Source organism: Sparus aurata, chromosome 18, assembly GCF_900880675.1.
Source record: "Sparus aurata chromosome 18, fSpaAur1.1, whole genome shotgun sequence".
NCBI classification, from domain to species: domain Eukaryota; kingdom Metazoa; phylum Chordata; class Actinopteri; order Spariformes; family Sparidae; genus Sparus; species Sparus aurata.
In genome coordinates, this window is record NC_044204.1 from 22,293,931 (window position 1) to 22,309,436 (window position 15,506).

Genomic DNA, 15,506 nt, shown 5'->3' on the forward strand with positions numbered 1-15,506 from the left:
AACAGAGCTGAAGAAACAATATTAACCAGCTAGCCCAGGCCTTTTCCTGATAGGACCGGATAACTCCGCTTTTTGTCTAATAAGTAAGCAAAATAACAAAAAAGTCAAGAAAGGAGATATTTTTTACAGCATGCTCAACAGAAAAATACAACCGCACACCGTCTAAATCCAAGAATAACCTTGTTTAAGCAAAACACGCCTCATTCCAACAATATGTTGATAAGATGAAACTCACCAAAACCATCTTAGCTTGACTTTACACAATCACCTCTGGTTTGTTAGAAACAAACCCTCAGTTCAACATGTCTACACTCTGTTTTCTCTCACTGCTGACGCCCAACCCTCTCTTCTCTTCCCCTTCATGTCTCTCGTATCTTTCCTGGCCGTGATTCTCGTCCACGAAGTGATGCTGTAAATCACCTCTGAATTGTGTAACCTGTCTTTTAACTGGCATCTGTCGGTCTGAGAGACTGTGACCAGCTCAAGTTCTACAAATAGTGATATTAATATTATATATTATACCATTAAATTTAATAATTTTGTTTTTGGCGTTGGTAACAGGCCGCCACACTCTAAATCTGTCTATAACTATAACCAGCCACTTCCACAAATCTAAAGCTTGACGGGTGTTTCCATGTGTGGTTGTAAAAGAGGAAAGAAGGCATTTCCGTATAAATCAAACGTACTGAAGGTAACAAGAAGGCTCACTATGAATGAATACAATTCTAACCCATTTATTAGCTTTTTTGCACACTTACAATCAAGGATGAGTCAAATATCCATTGGCATTAGATACTCTACATACACAACATCATCTATCCAACACATAATGACAACACTGGACGAGAAGTTTTACAATGGCAAACAGGTCTATAGGCAGTGCTTTCCTCTTTTAACTTCAGTCTCAGTCGTAACACACCATTTTTACCCATCACACGAGATAGTGAATTGAAAGTTTTGTTTGATATTGCATAATTATGCTAAGGGTGAAATGACATGCAGTGCCGCTTTCAAAGCCTACTATAAGTATATGTGTTATCAGTGGAGTTTAGTGATATTCCATTGCTAACTCACAGCACCATCTGGGTACATCCATTTAAAAAAAAAAAAAAGAAAACAGCTATCATGGGCTGTTGCACACACAGTATGTGATAGATTGATGGACATGATGTTGCCCCTGAGGTTGCTTTGTTGCTTCAACTAGTGAGTTAGTAGCGTTAGTACGACTGGTTCCCCGCTCTCGGAAGCGAGAACAGGGTTAGTAGTCCAAGCCCCAACAGGAGTAACCTGATTTACACATGTGCATATCACACACAACACTGTGCATACTTAACAAATCAAGGACTCACACTGCCTTGTACTTTGTGTGCTCAGCTAGTCATGCTGGCGGGAAAGTGGCCATAGTTTTTTTGTTTTCTAATACAGTATGTGTCTTAGAGGGTGCAGTCTATTGCCTATGCAGTTAATACTCTTTGTTGATGTTGACATGATACCACCAGCTCTCCTCTCTCTCCTTCTTCTTCTTCTTCTTCTTCTTCTTCACGCTCGTATTTAGAGACGGTACTTTCTCAGGAGCTCTGATTGCCAAATGTACTTCCTCTCAGGAAAGCGATCAGGAATCCTAATGCGACGGAAGTCCTGGATGCATTTCTCCAGCTCCTGCTCTGGAGTCATCTTCTCCTTGTTCGCTTTCCTCTTTGCGGCCTCTCGCTCGCGGACGCCGAAGGTTCTCACGCGGAGCATGTCGGTCTTGCGGCGCATCTCTGCCTGCTGCAGCATGTGGATGGGCCCTTTAGGCATGGGACGGTCCAGCGTCTGGGCGTTGGAGCGCCTGCTCACAGGGCCACAGATCACGGTACCTTGAGGGGAGCTGGCCTCCGACTGGGTCTCAGAACACGAAGTGGAGAGCTCGTTGAAGGAGGTGCCGCTCTCTCCTTCGCGCTCGCTTTTGTGGCTCTTGCAGCAGCAGTCACAGTGAGAGGACATCCACCTCGAGGGCCCACCTAGAAAAAACACACACACACACACAGACACACACACACAGGCACATTTTGTCAGCTGTTCTGACCAAATGCAGCACATTTTCTTCTTCATGCCGAGACACACTGTAAATGAATGTCCCTGCTGTCTGTGTGGTGACAGATTCAAGCTGTAATCAAAAGAAACAGTCGCACTGATCAAGCAAATGCTGACAAATGCCCACACAGCAGTTTCAATGTCATAGAAATATCCTTTAAAGGAATATCAGATGAGCGTGTGAGGGTATTTAGGGGGGGCACAGATGTAAGAACATGCAAGTTATTGGCTTTGACATTTAATTGCTGAATTTTCAAAGAGCTCGTGGGCTGTGCATATTGCTTCCTCTGATAAGGAGAACCCCATAGCTCAGTGCGCTTCAGTACGGCTCCTTAAAAGGCCTTTTCCATTTTACATGGCAAAGCTTGTCTCTGGGCCAAACCAATCTGCTTTGCTCTCGCAGCACCTTATTAGAACTGTAACCTGACTGCCAGGTATTAAGACGGCGGTGTATTATTTTTGTTGTGTTTCTGTGTTTTCAGAACGCTCAGTCAGATAAGTCGACGCCGTGTTTCTACCTTCAGGGAGGCAACGTGGAAGAAGAAGCAGGTAAACACCAGTACCATTTATCTTGGGTGCTAACAGAACCGGGTCAGCGAATAGCAGAGCGAATACACCTGCAGGCCCTGTCATGAAGTTTGGTGCAGGTAGTACGAACACATATATATATATTTGTAGTCTTCGTTCTCCTTCTTGTAGCTTCTTGTAGCTTCTCACATCCTCCCACGCTACTAATTATGAAGCAGAAAATACCGAACTGTACTGCCCGCTGGCTTGTGAAGTGTTCAAATAAAGACAGTAAACACTGGAGCTGTCTGCTAGTTCCAAAAATATCCTTGATCTATGGTTTTTATTTAGACGTACTAACAGGTAGAAATGTGCTAAAAACTGCTGTTCTCGCTGTTATATAGACAACAGTGTATGAGCAACTAATGTACACAGACTCTAAAGAACCACTTAATGGCTTTTTCCAGTGTGATGATACAGACTCAATAGCAATGATATCTCAGAGGGAGCAATAATTTGTCCATTACCTCCTTCCAGTGCATGCACCAATTTATACTGAACAGAGTTCAAGGGGGATTTTAACCTCCCTGCGCACACTGTAATAATGACCTTATCTCTGGTGCGATGATTGCATTGAGCTGATAGTGAGAGAGTCACTAACAGCTTTTTAATGGCTAATCCATGAGCAAAGAGGCCAATCAGCGCACCAATTTCCCCCCACAGAAAATGAATCAAGCTGAATCCAGCAGACGAGCAGCACCGGGCAAATGGATGCAGGCGCTTTAGCGGGGAGGATAAAGAGGAGGGAGGCTGAGCATTGTTTCTAAATGGATGGATGCTGTAGTCCAGAGGGGCAACCCGTTTAGGAAACTAGCCAACACCCAATAATAGCATCATAAAAATTTCAGGCTACGCGGGAGGATGGATTGTATTAAAGCCACTGACGGGCTTGAGAAGCACCTGGGCTTGCATCATGGACACTTCTGCCTCTTAACCAAACACAAACCACAAACTGCGTGTTTTGGATAGAGTGGTGTGGTGTCAAACTCCGACATCCCCCTTCAGAGCCAAGACAGGAAACGACTAAGAGCCCTGTCAGGAAACACAGTCATTCTCGGGTACAAGTGGGTGTGTTTAATAACCTTTGGTATCTTTTCAGGGAAGCCATTGATTGCAATGTGTTTTCCTCAGATCCATACAGCCTGTCTAAGAGATCATATTCCAACCACATTAAAAAGACTGGGGCTGGTGCTCAGACCAGACTCGGGCTGTGCACTTCTCATAAATAACACAGAGAGAGGGGGAGTCGAGTTCTGCACAGAGGCATGCAGGCGTGTCACAAGGGCTATCCTCAAACTCCTCTCCATCTCTCATGAAAGCTGGGATGTTTGTCCTCATGCCTGAGAGAGGTCGGTGCTTTATAGGGATCCAACTGCCTGGATATTAGATCAAAATGACGTGTTTTTTTCCCCTATTATAAGGTTTTAAATGGCAGAGAAGTAGGACACGACAGGGACTGAAGGCAGCGAGGGCTCTGACGAACTCAAATTCAAATGTCAGTGGGTTTCTCGCCAGACATTAGTGTTCGTTTTTTTATCTGCGCCTCTGAACTGACTCATCAAGGGTGTCTGGTGATAGTTCCTTTAACGGCAGGCAGAGCAGCCCGGTGCCACAGTCATGTGATCTCTGCTGAAAGTTGAAAGGCAAAAAAAATAAATGAAGAGGCACATGAAAGGCTCGTCACTCAGCAGTTTCATGTTGTTATTGCACATAACCAGGAGGCCACGATGCAATTCATTTCTCATTTCGACTGCAGTGACCCAAAGTTGTCTGCTTTTTGGAATTTGAATCTGAGCAGCGATGTGAACTGCGCCCTCAGTCTAAATAAATGAAAATAAGTTTTTGAACATAAAGCAGCATTTTACATCCAAGCTGTCAGAGCCAGATAAAAAGACGCTTAACTTTTGAATTTCTGAAATAAACATACTTGCTTTTCTTTTGGCCAAACACAACAAAATCCTGCGGGGCTGAGAGCGTGAATCATCTTCAAATGCTTCACTTGCTGCTCGGTTCTGGTACGATAACAATCTCTGGCCAAGACTTGTGAAACACACAAAGTAAGGGGGAGAATTGAGCATCAGCCCTGATTAGTTTGGTGAAAAAAGCTATATGTTTTAGGGCTAATACAGTGTGACAGGTTAAATATGCATATTAATGCAGCCAATCAGGGAGTTAAGCTTCATGTGGGTGGAGACACCATTCTCCAGCTTCTATATACACTTACACAAATACTTTTTACCCTGCCACTGCCTCAGGAAGAGTGTAGTTTACATGCTTGTTAGCTCACAAATTAGGCCAGCGTGTCCTTGCAGCAGAAAAAAGGCTTGACTTGCAAAGGCAGTGACCGTCCTTACAGGGTGAGGGAAATCCATTAAGATAGCCCTGTTTGCTGAAAAAGTATCACTTCAGCAGTTTGTGTCCAGCCTAACTGATGGCTTCACACATATTCTTGTGTCTGTGATATCTGCACACAATTGAATTTGTCTGTATTAATTAACTCGATCCAGCCAGACTCCTTTCATCAGCAGCAGTGATGAGAAAAAGAGCCGTAGTCGGGGGGGGGGGGGGGTAACCCATGGAGTCCAAACAAGCTTTACATTCAAGGACACTCTTCATCTCTTTCTGCCCCAGCCCAAATGATATTCTTTCCATGAGGAGGGTGACAGCTTCACTGGCTGATTGTTAATGACAAGTTGACGCTGTCCCCTCCCAGAGTCAGAGGGTGGCTGCCCGCTGAGTATCTCCCAGACAGCCACGCAGACAGATTGAAACGTCTATATCAGCATCTCCCTGTAGGACTGTCCCCTGACCGAGAGCCGCACCCCCCTCCGCCGCACAAGCACTGATGAAGCAGGAAAGCGAGAAGGTGTCCCGAGTATTCACCGAGCTCCTGTCATCACCTTAATGATGCCTCAAGAGGCTGAAGGAAAGACGTGGGGCAGTCCCGGCCCATCGCCATGTCAAGCAGGTGATATCCGAGGAGTGACATCTCAGCTCTCAGGCATCAGATCCCCTTTTAATTTAGCCATCAGTAACACAAAATGTAATCAAACGTTACAGTATATTGACCCTCAAACATGTTCCTGTTTGCTCTTAATGCCAGAACAATCACTGCCTTACAAAGCAGACCTCCTGCACATGAACTCACGGGATTCCCTGCTTTCAGAAAACCGCTCACAGAGTGAGCTCCACCACCCAGGTAAGCCATTAAGCGTCTCCAGAGGGATCATTAGGGTGTTAGATGTCAGACAGTAAGAGCTGCTATACCTGTTCTCCAAAAAGCTACAGAGCAGAAACAGAAGGGGAAAAAATGACAGTACTCACACTGTGTCTGAAAAAAGCCACTGCTCTTATCATATCGTCTATTTCAAAGTAACATATTGGAGGTTCAGGTGGCTAATCCATCAAAGTCTATATTTAGTCTTTTCATTTGTCAAAATTGCATTATCATTCACCTTGGTAATGAAGTTACAAGCAGGGACTATTTTTGAAAAATCTCCTTGTTGCCGTGTTCAAGGGCACTCCCAACATCTGTGATTTGTGAGTCAGCAGTCATACAGTGCGTTGTTGGAAACCCAGAAGACAATCAATAAGCAAGAACGAACAGTGTGAGAGGGTTGGTGAGAATTTGATGCATTAAACTGTTATCATTTCGCACTCTGACTCTCAATTAGGGAATGTTGCCATCTTACCGAGTTTTTGAGAAACAAAGAGGCACAAAAAAAGACAATTAATGGCGACAAACTCTGCTCAATTTTCATAATTTTAATTTGGGTTACTACTAGAATAAGTTTACATGCTTTAGTGCTCAAAACACACCAGTTTCAGCTCCTGTACCCAGTCTGCTCTGATTGGTCAGCTCACACACGCCTGAGCCAGCACCACTTACAACAACAGAGCAGCTGTGCTAAATCAATTCTTATTTGCCAAACTAGCCACTAGGCATGAATTATGCAAATGTGTGACATGCTGACGTAGTGTGATGTCACAAAGTCACAGAATTAAAGGCGGGACTACTGATGAGGTGTTTCAGGAGCGGTGTTTTCTGTGGGAGAATGGAGCTTCTGTTGCAACGACTTTGACCTTTTTGACTTTCAAGATTTTTTCCTGTACAGGAACAGATATAAAACACTGAATTAAATTAAAAAATAAAGCGTAATGGGTCGGCTTTAAATATTGATACTGACAGATTACCTATTTCATGCATGTTCTATGTCCCTGCAAGCTCATTTTAATAAAGTAATGAGATGAAACTGCTGCATAGAATCAATATTAAAGCTTGTAGGCAGATTTAGAAAGATGTTATTTGTAGCCAATGACCTAAAATTCGAAAAAGCACCAGCACGGCCCTGCAAATTCCAGTGCATACAGCTTCAAAGAATGATCGATTTCGAACATATATTTTTCTTTTTCATCTGCAGCTTTTCAATAAGCTCAGATTTGCTCCTGAGGTGAGCCAGATTGTCTACTTGAGCTGATGTATCGCACACTCCCGCGCCTGACTTCTGACCATCTTTCTGCTCAGGTGCTCCTTAAGACGTGTATGAGTTGTTCAAGGGGAGCACCATCCATCTCTTGTAGGTATTGCCAATCCATCCAGAGTCCAAGCAGGCTCTCTGGGAGCTCGGGGGACGGCCCATTCTCTGCCTCCATTACACCCCAAGCAATTGATTACTTTCCCCCGTCTCTCCCTGCCGCCTTGTGGCCTTTGTTCAGGAGCCATTATGGCCACACATCATCACATTCACAGCCCAAATGAAGACTGCGCAGTTATATTAACAGAGCCCACCTGGCAAGTATAATCATTCTCCATCTTTACTGTACGTGTCTCCCATTTTGACAAGCCACTTCTGCACAGCCCTTTCAGATGGAAAAAGATGAAACTGTCTCTGACGCTACCAGCGCTACTGTTCAATGACAATTTGCTCTGCCACTGGAAGCAGTAATGTCAAAGCAAGTTATGATATTTGATATTTTGCGCATGATGAGGGCCAATTTTCATCTATGAACTAAAAGAACATTTTCCCATTTTAGACTATGACATATTTTACATTGCCTTTAAAATAGGTTAGCATTCATCTCTCTAAATGACATCTCCATCCTGGGTGACTGGAGACGAGGAAATATTTTGGGATCACAGATTGCTTTTTAATTAGCCAACACTCTCCTCTTTCCCCAGAGATAATTAGCGATAAGGAGGCCAGTCCCAAACGCAAGCCAGGAGGTTAGAGTTGTTAATCACTACAGCAATAATGTTGTCACTGCCAATCGAAAAAACTAAGCGTCCGTATCACGCTAAGCGACCTACATTTGTGCTTGACAAATTACCTGACAGGATCGACTACGTACGGAAGCCCATTTCTGCCAGCAACAGAAAAAGAAAATGTATCAAAAGTTCCATGAAAAAGCGCATGATGCATTATTTTTATGAACTTAGTCGCTCATAAGTTTTTATTTTTATCTCAATATTTAAATTCTCTATCTCGTGATTTAATTACAGACTTTTTATTTCATTAGTTCAACTTTTTACCTTTTCATTTTTACCCTTTATCTTAGAATTTTGAGTTTTTATCTTAAAATTATTACCTTTTCCTCAATAACTGACTATTAATGTTATCATTTGGGCCATTTTCTCATGAGTTTGACCTGCCATCTAATGCTTTTGACATGTTTTATCTTATAAGTGGGATGCTTTCTCATATCATCTGGACTTAAATCTGGTCATTTTGACTTAAACTGGCCATAGACAAGTTTTCTGTTCAGTGTATCATTATGAAATAAATGTAATGGACATAGAATAATGATGCTGTTTGCGTTTGTTCCCTATAATCCTCACTATTACCATACAATTTTGTCTGCCATAGTCACCGGGCAAAGGAAGGAATATGGTGATCCATTTCTTTAAAGGCTAAATGATTGAATAATCTCACGTTTTGTCCTGTGTTGTTGTTATATGCAATTTTGAGGAGAATGAAAATGACCCAGTTCTCTTTGCCTGTTGTTGCCGCTTTAATGAGTCAAACTTTTGACCTACCATGAGCACTGACTAACTTTTTATGTATTTTTTTGCTTCCATAGCCGACCTGATCTGCCAGTGAACGCAGCACTGTGCAAAATGCTACAACGAGCTTCTGTTGTTCGTGCTGCTCTCACTGATGTATGCTGGTCATCAGCTTTGATATATTTCTGTCTGGCTCAGTTGTTTATTTAAAGGGTGAACAAGTGGTACCCGGTCAAATGCGAATTAGCCTATTCATCATGGCCATCAGGTGCAAAGAGTCTTGTTCATGATGAATGCTCAGACGCGGCAGCCTCCTGGTGAGAGTGCCCTTTTCCTGAAAGACTCATTTATATTAGCCTGTGGATAAACCAACATAGTATTTATCCTACTGGGCCGGAGTGGATGACAATAATTGAGAGTGTCTTAACTTTATGAGGGAGCAAGTCCCCTGACTGTTAATACAGATGATACCAGGCAGTAAAATGATGAATGTCTACTGTGGGCATTTTGGAAATTTGGACTCTAATACTGAGAGTCAGTGAAGCCGTAAACCTGATGCATTTAACAAGAAGAGCAGCATGGATGATATTAAGGAACTGACAGGCGGGAAGACAGTCCCTCAGTTTGTTTACTGTGCTGGATTGCTCTTTTTACACTCTGAACACTCTGGACGGGACGGGGGCTACGAGGGGAGCGGTGAAATCTTTGGCTGAAAACTACAAACAACAATAAAGCGCAGCTGTTTTGTGCCTCACCCCAAAGGTGCACTTGTCTACATGCAATCTTGGTTTAGGACTACCTGCCCGGGGCCAGCCAGTGTCCCACATACAGAATCGGGTTACAGTATTAGTTTTGAGAGTGGATGCTGTGCTGCTGTGAAACAAGGGCTCTCACGCCTGTCTGCCTCTGATGTGTCTATCCATCATCCTGACTAGGCCCCTGTCTCCTAACGCTCGTTATATGTATGTGTGTGTATGTGCGTGTTTGTGTGTGTTTCACCCTCACCTTGTCATCTCTCTTTTAATAAAAAAGAAGAAAAAAAAAACAGTCTCTCCCTCTTCTCCCTCGCCTTGCCACCAAATAATGTTTTTCTTCCCAGCTCCCTCGGACCCAGTGAACTTTCCTGTCTGATACTTACTTTACTTTAATCTATTTTTGCTCCTCGCTCCCTCCCTCGCCTTTCTGCCTCACTTCTTTCTCCCCATGGCCACGTCTCATGCAACTTTTACTCCCTCGTCCCTCCTGCTCAGCCGCTCTCTCCTCCATCTGCTCGCCTTCCTCTTCTTCACTTCCTTTCAGCGTGTTTTTCTTGAATCCCCTCTCTCCCTTCCTTTCCCTATCCGTGCTCTCATTCTTCTTTGCTTTCCACGCAGCTTCTCCCCCCTCCCTGTCTCCTCCATCCTTCTCATCCTCCTACCGTCCCATGTCTTTGTCCTAGGGCGGTGTCTGCTAATGGAGAAGGGGGTGAACACCTACACCATATGCTGTGCTCCAGAAACTTGGATGACTCAGGAAAATCCTTCCTGGCTGGATGTTCGTGCGGCTCATGGCAGACCCCTCTGTTATAATTACCCTCTATTAACAACGCCATTGGTAAATCATTAGCAAACCATATGTCATGTCATCCTCAGCCCACTCCTCTGCACCTCAGACCTTGACCCACCAACTGGATTTTCTTCTTGTCTTCCAAAGGGAGCCATTCAGAATAATGAACAAAGTGCTATTTAATCGGCCATATGGTCCAACTCCTCCATCTGCAGAGAGTGGAGTGAACCATACTTGCAGCTAATTAAGGCATTTGCTGATGAAGAAACTTTGTCTTCAAGTATAACAGAATTTTAAAAAGCAAAGCAAAGCTGAGTCCAGTTAATGCAGCTGCGTTCATGTGAAACTCTGCTGCCAACGGGTGCTATATAATTCATAACCCAACAGAGTCTCCAAACCCGTGTTTACGCATGACGCATGTGTACTTGAAGTGTAGCAGCACTGTGACTCAACGCCCCCTGAGGACCTGTGGGCAAGTTTGTGTCCCATCTCAGACCCAAAACAGAAGTTTAAAAGGCAGCCCGTGTCTCAGGGAGGATGTGCTGTAACCATGCCTCCTGGTGGTGTGAGCTGACATACACGCGCTCCTGCAGTTCACCTCGTGATTTGGATCATTAGAGACAAATTAGATGTGTCATTTTTTTTTAACCATGCAAGAAATGCGGATGAACTTTTCTTTTTTTTTTTTTATACCATTTAATGACATCACGCAAAACCATTTTGAAGTGTGTATACTCTGGGATGTTACACAGGGAGAGGGGAGGGGCACCTGCCTTATTTATAGTTCACATTGGGTGTTGTTAGTGTTTAACTTGGCTGTTGTGTGCCTTTAATTACTTCTGGAGGTCAGAGCCACCAGTTTTATCTCTGAAAGTGCAGAGGAGGAATAAATCTTCACTCACGGTAGAAGATGTACTGCGCGTAATTGGACCAGACCTTGTCGTCCGCGTAATGACCGATGGAGGATGCGGTCAGGGACGAGTTGCAGGCCACAATGTGAAATCCGCTCTCTGACAGCATGTCAAAAGCTCTCTCCAGGTGCCTGAACTTGAGGTAAAACCTGCAGGTGTAACGGTCCGGCGGTCTGTCAAAGTCCCTGTTCTCATTCAGGGTGTCTCCAAACACCTCTTTGGCCAAGCCGATCCTGCTGCTGATGAAGATCCTCGGTAACTTTTTGGCTTTGGCATCAGTTTGACTTTCTCTGCCTCCCCCGGCGCAAGCGCCTTTGAAAGCGACCGTGATGTAGCCGTACCTCCTGTCCAAGGAGTAAGAGGGGTAAAACCTCTGGTCGCTGCCCAGCGACACATCATCGTAGTCACTGTGGTTCAAGTCGTCTGGGAACAGTTTTGAATCATCGGACGATAAAAGTTTGGCCAATTCTGGCAGCTGGAAGTATTCCGCCTCTCTTTTCAACCTTCCTCGCTCGGGGAAGTGGTCAGGGAGGACAACTTGCTTGTCTCTAAGATAATCCAGGACATACCGAAACAGAAAGCCATCTCTGTCGATGAAATAACGTCCCCTCAGGTCCCGGGACAAGTCGTTCGAAGACCCCTTCTTGTTAGAGAAAAGCTTCCCAAGTAGGGAATTCGGAAAGGTTGTTAAGGTGGCATAACGAGTGTAATACACCTGTCCGCCCACGTTGAGCTCAATAACATCCGATGGAGGGTTTTGCACAGAGCCTTGCTCTTTTGCAGGTTGTGTTTTGCAGTTTTCACTCAGTGCCATTTTCTAAAATAATAATAATAATAATAATAATAATAATAATAATAGTAATAATAATAATAATAATATAAATCAAATCAAATCATGCACGAAATCTGAGTCTCGTCTCGGAGCGCACACGTCCCAGAAGTTCAGGGTGTGGGGTGTAGCTGCATGGTGCCGATGCACTCAGACTCAGAGCACAGTCCTGATTCAAGCTGCAGTCCTCGCATCCAGTGTCTCATGACAAAACAATGCCAAGGTGTGCCTACAGTAGATCCCTGAACCCCGTGCGTAATTGTGCCGGCCCACGGTGCATCCTTTTCTGAACGGAATCGATTGTCATAAGCAGTGCGCGCATCGTGTTACACACATCCTGGGATGGGTCATTACTGTGACTTCAACGAAACATAATCCTCACTTCACTCTGAAATGTCCCTCCGTCAAAAAAGTCCCCTTCCAAAAAAAAATAAAAAAGATTCTTCTTCTGTCGCCCAAGTTTTCTGCGTTAAAGATTCGCCGTCTTGCGCCTGACTTCAAGTTCAATCACATCAGTCCATCATCAGCTGAAGAGTGGTGCGTGCGTCCCATCCTTCTGCTACTAAGCATCACTCCAGACAACTGGGATGCTGCTGAAACCCGCTCCGAGGTCGCTCACTGAGAGGAGGAGGATGGAGGGAAGCGGGACTCCTGTGCGCACTCATCTCTCCAAACTGCTGAGTGCGGAAACGCGTTCAGTCCGGCAGAAGGTTTAAGATAATGTTGCTCCAAGCTGTGCGAGAGAGAGAGAGGGAGAAGAAAAAAAACCCAGTCCCATGAAGTAATGTCTTACATCATCTTAAAGGAAAATGACATTTGCAGACGGTCGACGTAAAGCGGACTGATGTGGCTGCATCTGTGCAGTTTTTGTTTTTTTTTTCCTCATGAAATTCTGACTTAGCCGCGGGCGACGTGCAGCTGGCAGGAAAGGGATTCAGGTTCTAATGCAGTTTTAGCATCCAGCGTTGCGGATTTTAATCCCTTCCTCTGACTCTTCTCAGAAGCTTTCGCATTTACATTTTACGCTTTTAGCTGACGCGCTTATCCCGGGAGACGGGTGAGGGGGTTAGGTCCCATGCAGTGTCTTGCTCAGAGACTCAACGGCGGTGACAGCTACACGTGAACAGAGCCGGGGATCGAACACACTACTACTCCTTGACTCAGAACTGTGCACGGTTGCTCAAATGAACCAACAATCAGAGTGATGGCTGCACTTTTTCTGCATCAGGCAACAGAACCAAAACTGATCCCTTCCTCATCGATTTGACCGAGTGGATTCTTAGTTCAGCACCACGGACAGATCTCAGCTCACTCCGTGCACAGTTGATGCGTAACGCTCCATCCTCCTGCAAAAAGAAAAAGAAAAACTGAACCAAAAACAAAGATTAATGCCTTTTTCTTTTTGCACGTCATGCATGAATATTTTGTCCATTTGGGGAATAAATCCCTGCAAAGTGCATGCCCCCTTGCAGCTTTTTTATTCCCGTCCCCCGGCAATTCCCAATCAGGGAGCAGAGAAAGTCAGGGAGATGAACCCTCATTACCGAGTCATTTTATTCTGGATTATAGTAGCAGGGGGACGGGGGTTTTGGGACTTGTGTGTTATTGCTCGGGGCCTGCTCGGTGAATTTGTCATAGAGCCATCAGTGTACTCCACAGTGAAGCCAAATACTGTAGGGTGGAAAATCCAGTTTGGAGGAAGTGAGATGCCAGGCTGAAGAGAGGGCTTGACAATGCATGTCATCATCCATATATGCAGCTGGAACTAGGCCACAAACCAGTGTTTCATATGAAGGAGGGTGTGTGTCGACATTGACCTGAAACGCGCGTCAAATCTGGAATGAAGAAGGCGTCTCTTATACCATGGACATATTTGCGTTACATATGAAGTACAGGGTCCCTCATCTCCACTGCCCACATCCCGCCACATCACTCGGAGCCACCAGCAGCACCAACACACACTTACTTTGTGTCTCTCTTGTTTGCTTTTTGCAGCCCGTTTGTTTTTCATGTGTGTGGTTTGGTTTTTTTTTTGTTTGTTTGTTTGTTTTTTTGAAGCGGCGTTGTAATAAATCAGAGGCTTTTTATTGCTGCAGTGCCGAGAGAAGGCGTTGATGATGGGAGAGCACCCTTGACTCGTGGTTTTGAGGAGGCAGCGGTCACGCTTTACCCTGTTAATTCAGAGTATATTGTGCTGAAGAGGGGTTGCTAAGCAGCCACAGGGGACTGAGTGGGATTCAAACAGTGGGGATTTAGAACTACAGCGAGCACACCACTGATCTGTTTCCCTGTGATGTGAGCTTGTGCTGCCGAGATTACACGAACTATTGTAATGGTTTCGGGTATTTTTAACAGCGGAGGAAACACCTCAAACAAACTGTGGTCATCTAGATTATTCTGTGGTGGCCTGGTTGCTGTATTTGTTTTAATCCGTTCACATTTTAAGATGTGAGTTTGTTTCTGGTGCTGGAGCAGGACACAGAGGTCGTTCCCTGCCCCTTAGCTTGTGGATGATTCTCCTCCCATATACTGTGCTTTATACCCTGCTTCTTATTCATCTCACTCATCCTCCCATTACAGCCAATTTCCCTGCCTCCTGTCTTCACTTTATTTCCTGTTCATGTGCTACTCCCAGGTTAGATTCTATCTTTTGGAGAGGGGTTGAATTTCATGCAACTTCAGCATGAATAATGTAAGACAATATATAGGTCCCAGCTGAGCGTGGAGTAAGAACATCTGTATGTTACATTAAAATTGAGACTTATGGACGTTATGTTTGCATCGTGGCCCGGGCGGAAATGCTAGGACACAATGAGGCAGGTCAGGTTGAGATGCACGTTTGCCAGCTCAGATGCTGCTTAATAATTCATGTCAAAATCTCCACAAACATGTACATGACTGATGTTGAAATATTCATTGATAAATTTACATTGCCCACTTTGTGTCAGTGGTGACTAATTTGGCAAACAGTCCAGTGATTTTGCCGTCCTATAATGTACTGTAGCACAGGCTGGAAAGCAAGAACCAACCTCTGTGCAGAGTTATTATCCCTCTGCATGTAGTGATGGCCTGCCTTACCTTATTTTCTCTTCTCCCAGGCACTTATCAGCCACTCATATTTCCACATGAAAGAGAGGCAGAGGTTTGAACTGGCACGGCTCGGGAAACAAAATCTATTTTGCAGTTTTCTGACTAAATCATAAATGAAGTGAGCAGGGCTACAGCTTTTAATAAGTGAGAAGGCACTCTAACCTCGCTTGTGTTTGAATAAAGACAATCTTTGCTCCGTGCTATCTTTGGAATTGCTCATATGGATTGTTGCCTTCCTGACAGTAAGGTGAGAAAGGTCAGCCATCACAGCTAACTGATTAATAATTATCCTATAGCGGGTTATTGTTTACCGGTGCAGCCATTGCGATGACATTGAGTGTCCTCTTGAGCCCCTGGAGGGATGACAGTAAGTACACCAACGGGGAAATTATTGTCACAAAATGTTATTCATTCATTTAATTAGTTGATCTAGTCAGCAGCCAATCAGTCAGTACATGATTTGACTGAATGATGCTCTGCTGTTTTC

General features: G+C 44.5%; 1 protein-coding gene across 1 annotated transcript; it reads right to left on the minus strand.

The window, feature by feature from the left end:
• Window positions 1–718: 718 nt before the first annotated feature.
• On the minus strand, window positions 719–13,270 carry LOC115568261 (BTB/POZ domain-containing protein KCTD16-like). The gene is made up of 2 exons (XM_030395378.1): window positions 11,092–13,270; window positions 719–2,003 (listed from the first exon to the last, which is right to left on the minus strand). The coding sequence occupies exons 1-2, from the start codon at window positions 11,912–11,914 to the stop codon at window positions 1,552–1,554; spliced, it is 1,275 nt and encodes a 424-aa protein (XP_030251238.1). The 5' UTR covers window positions 11,915–13,270; the 3' UTR covers window positions 719–1,551.
• Window positions 13,271–15,506: the final 2,236 nt, after the last annotated feature.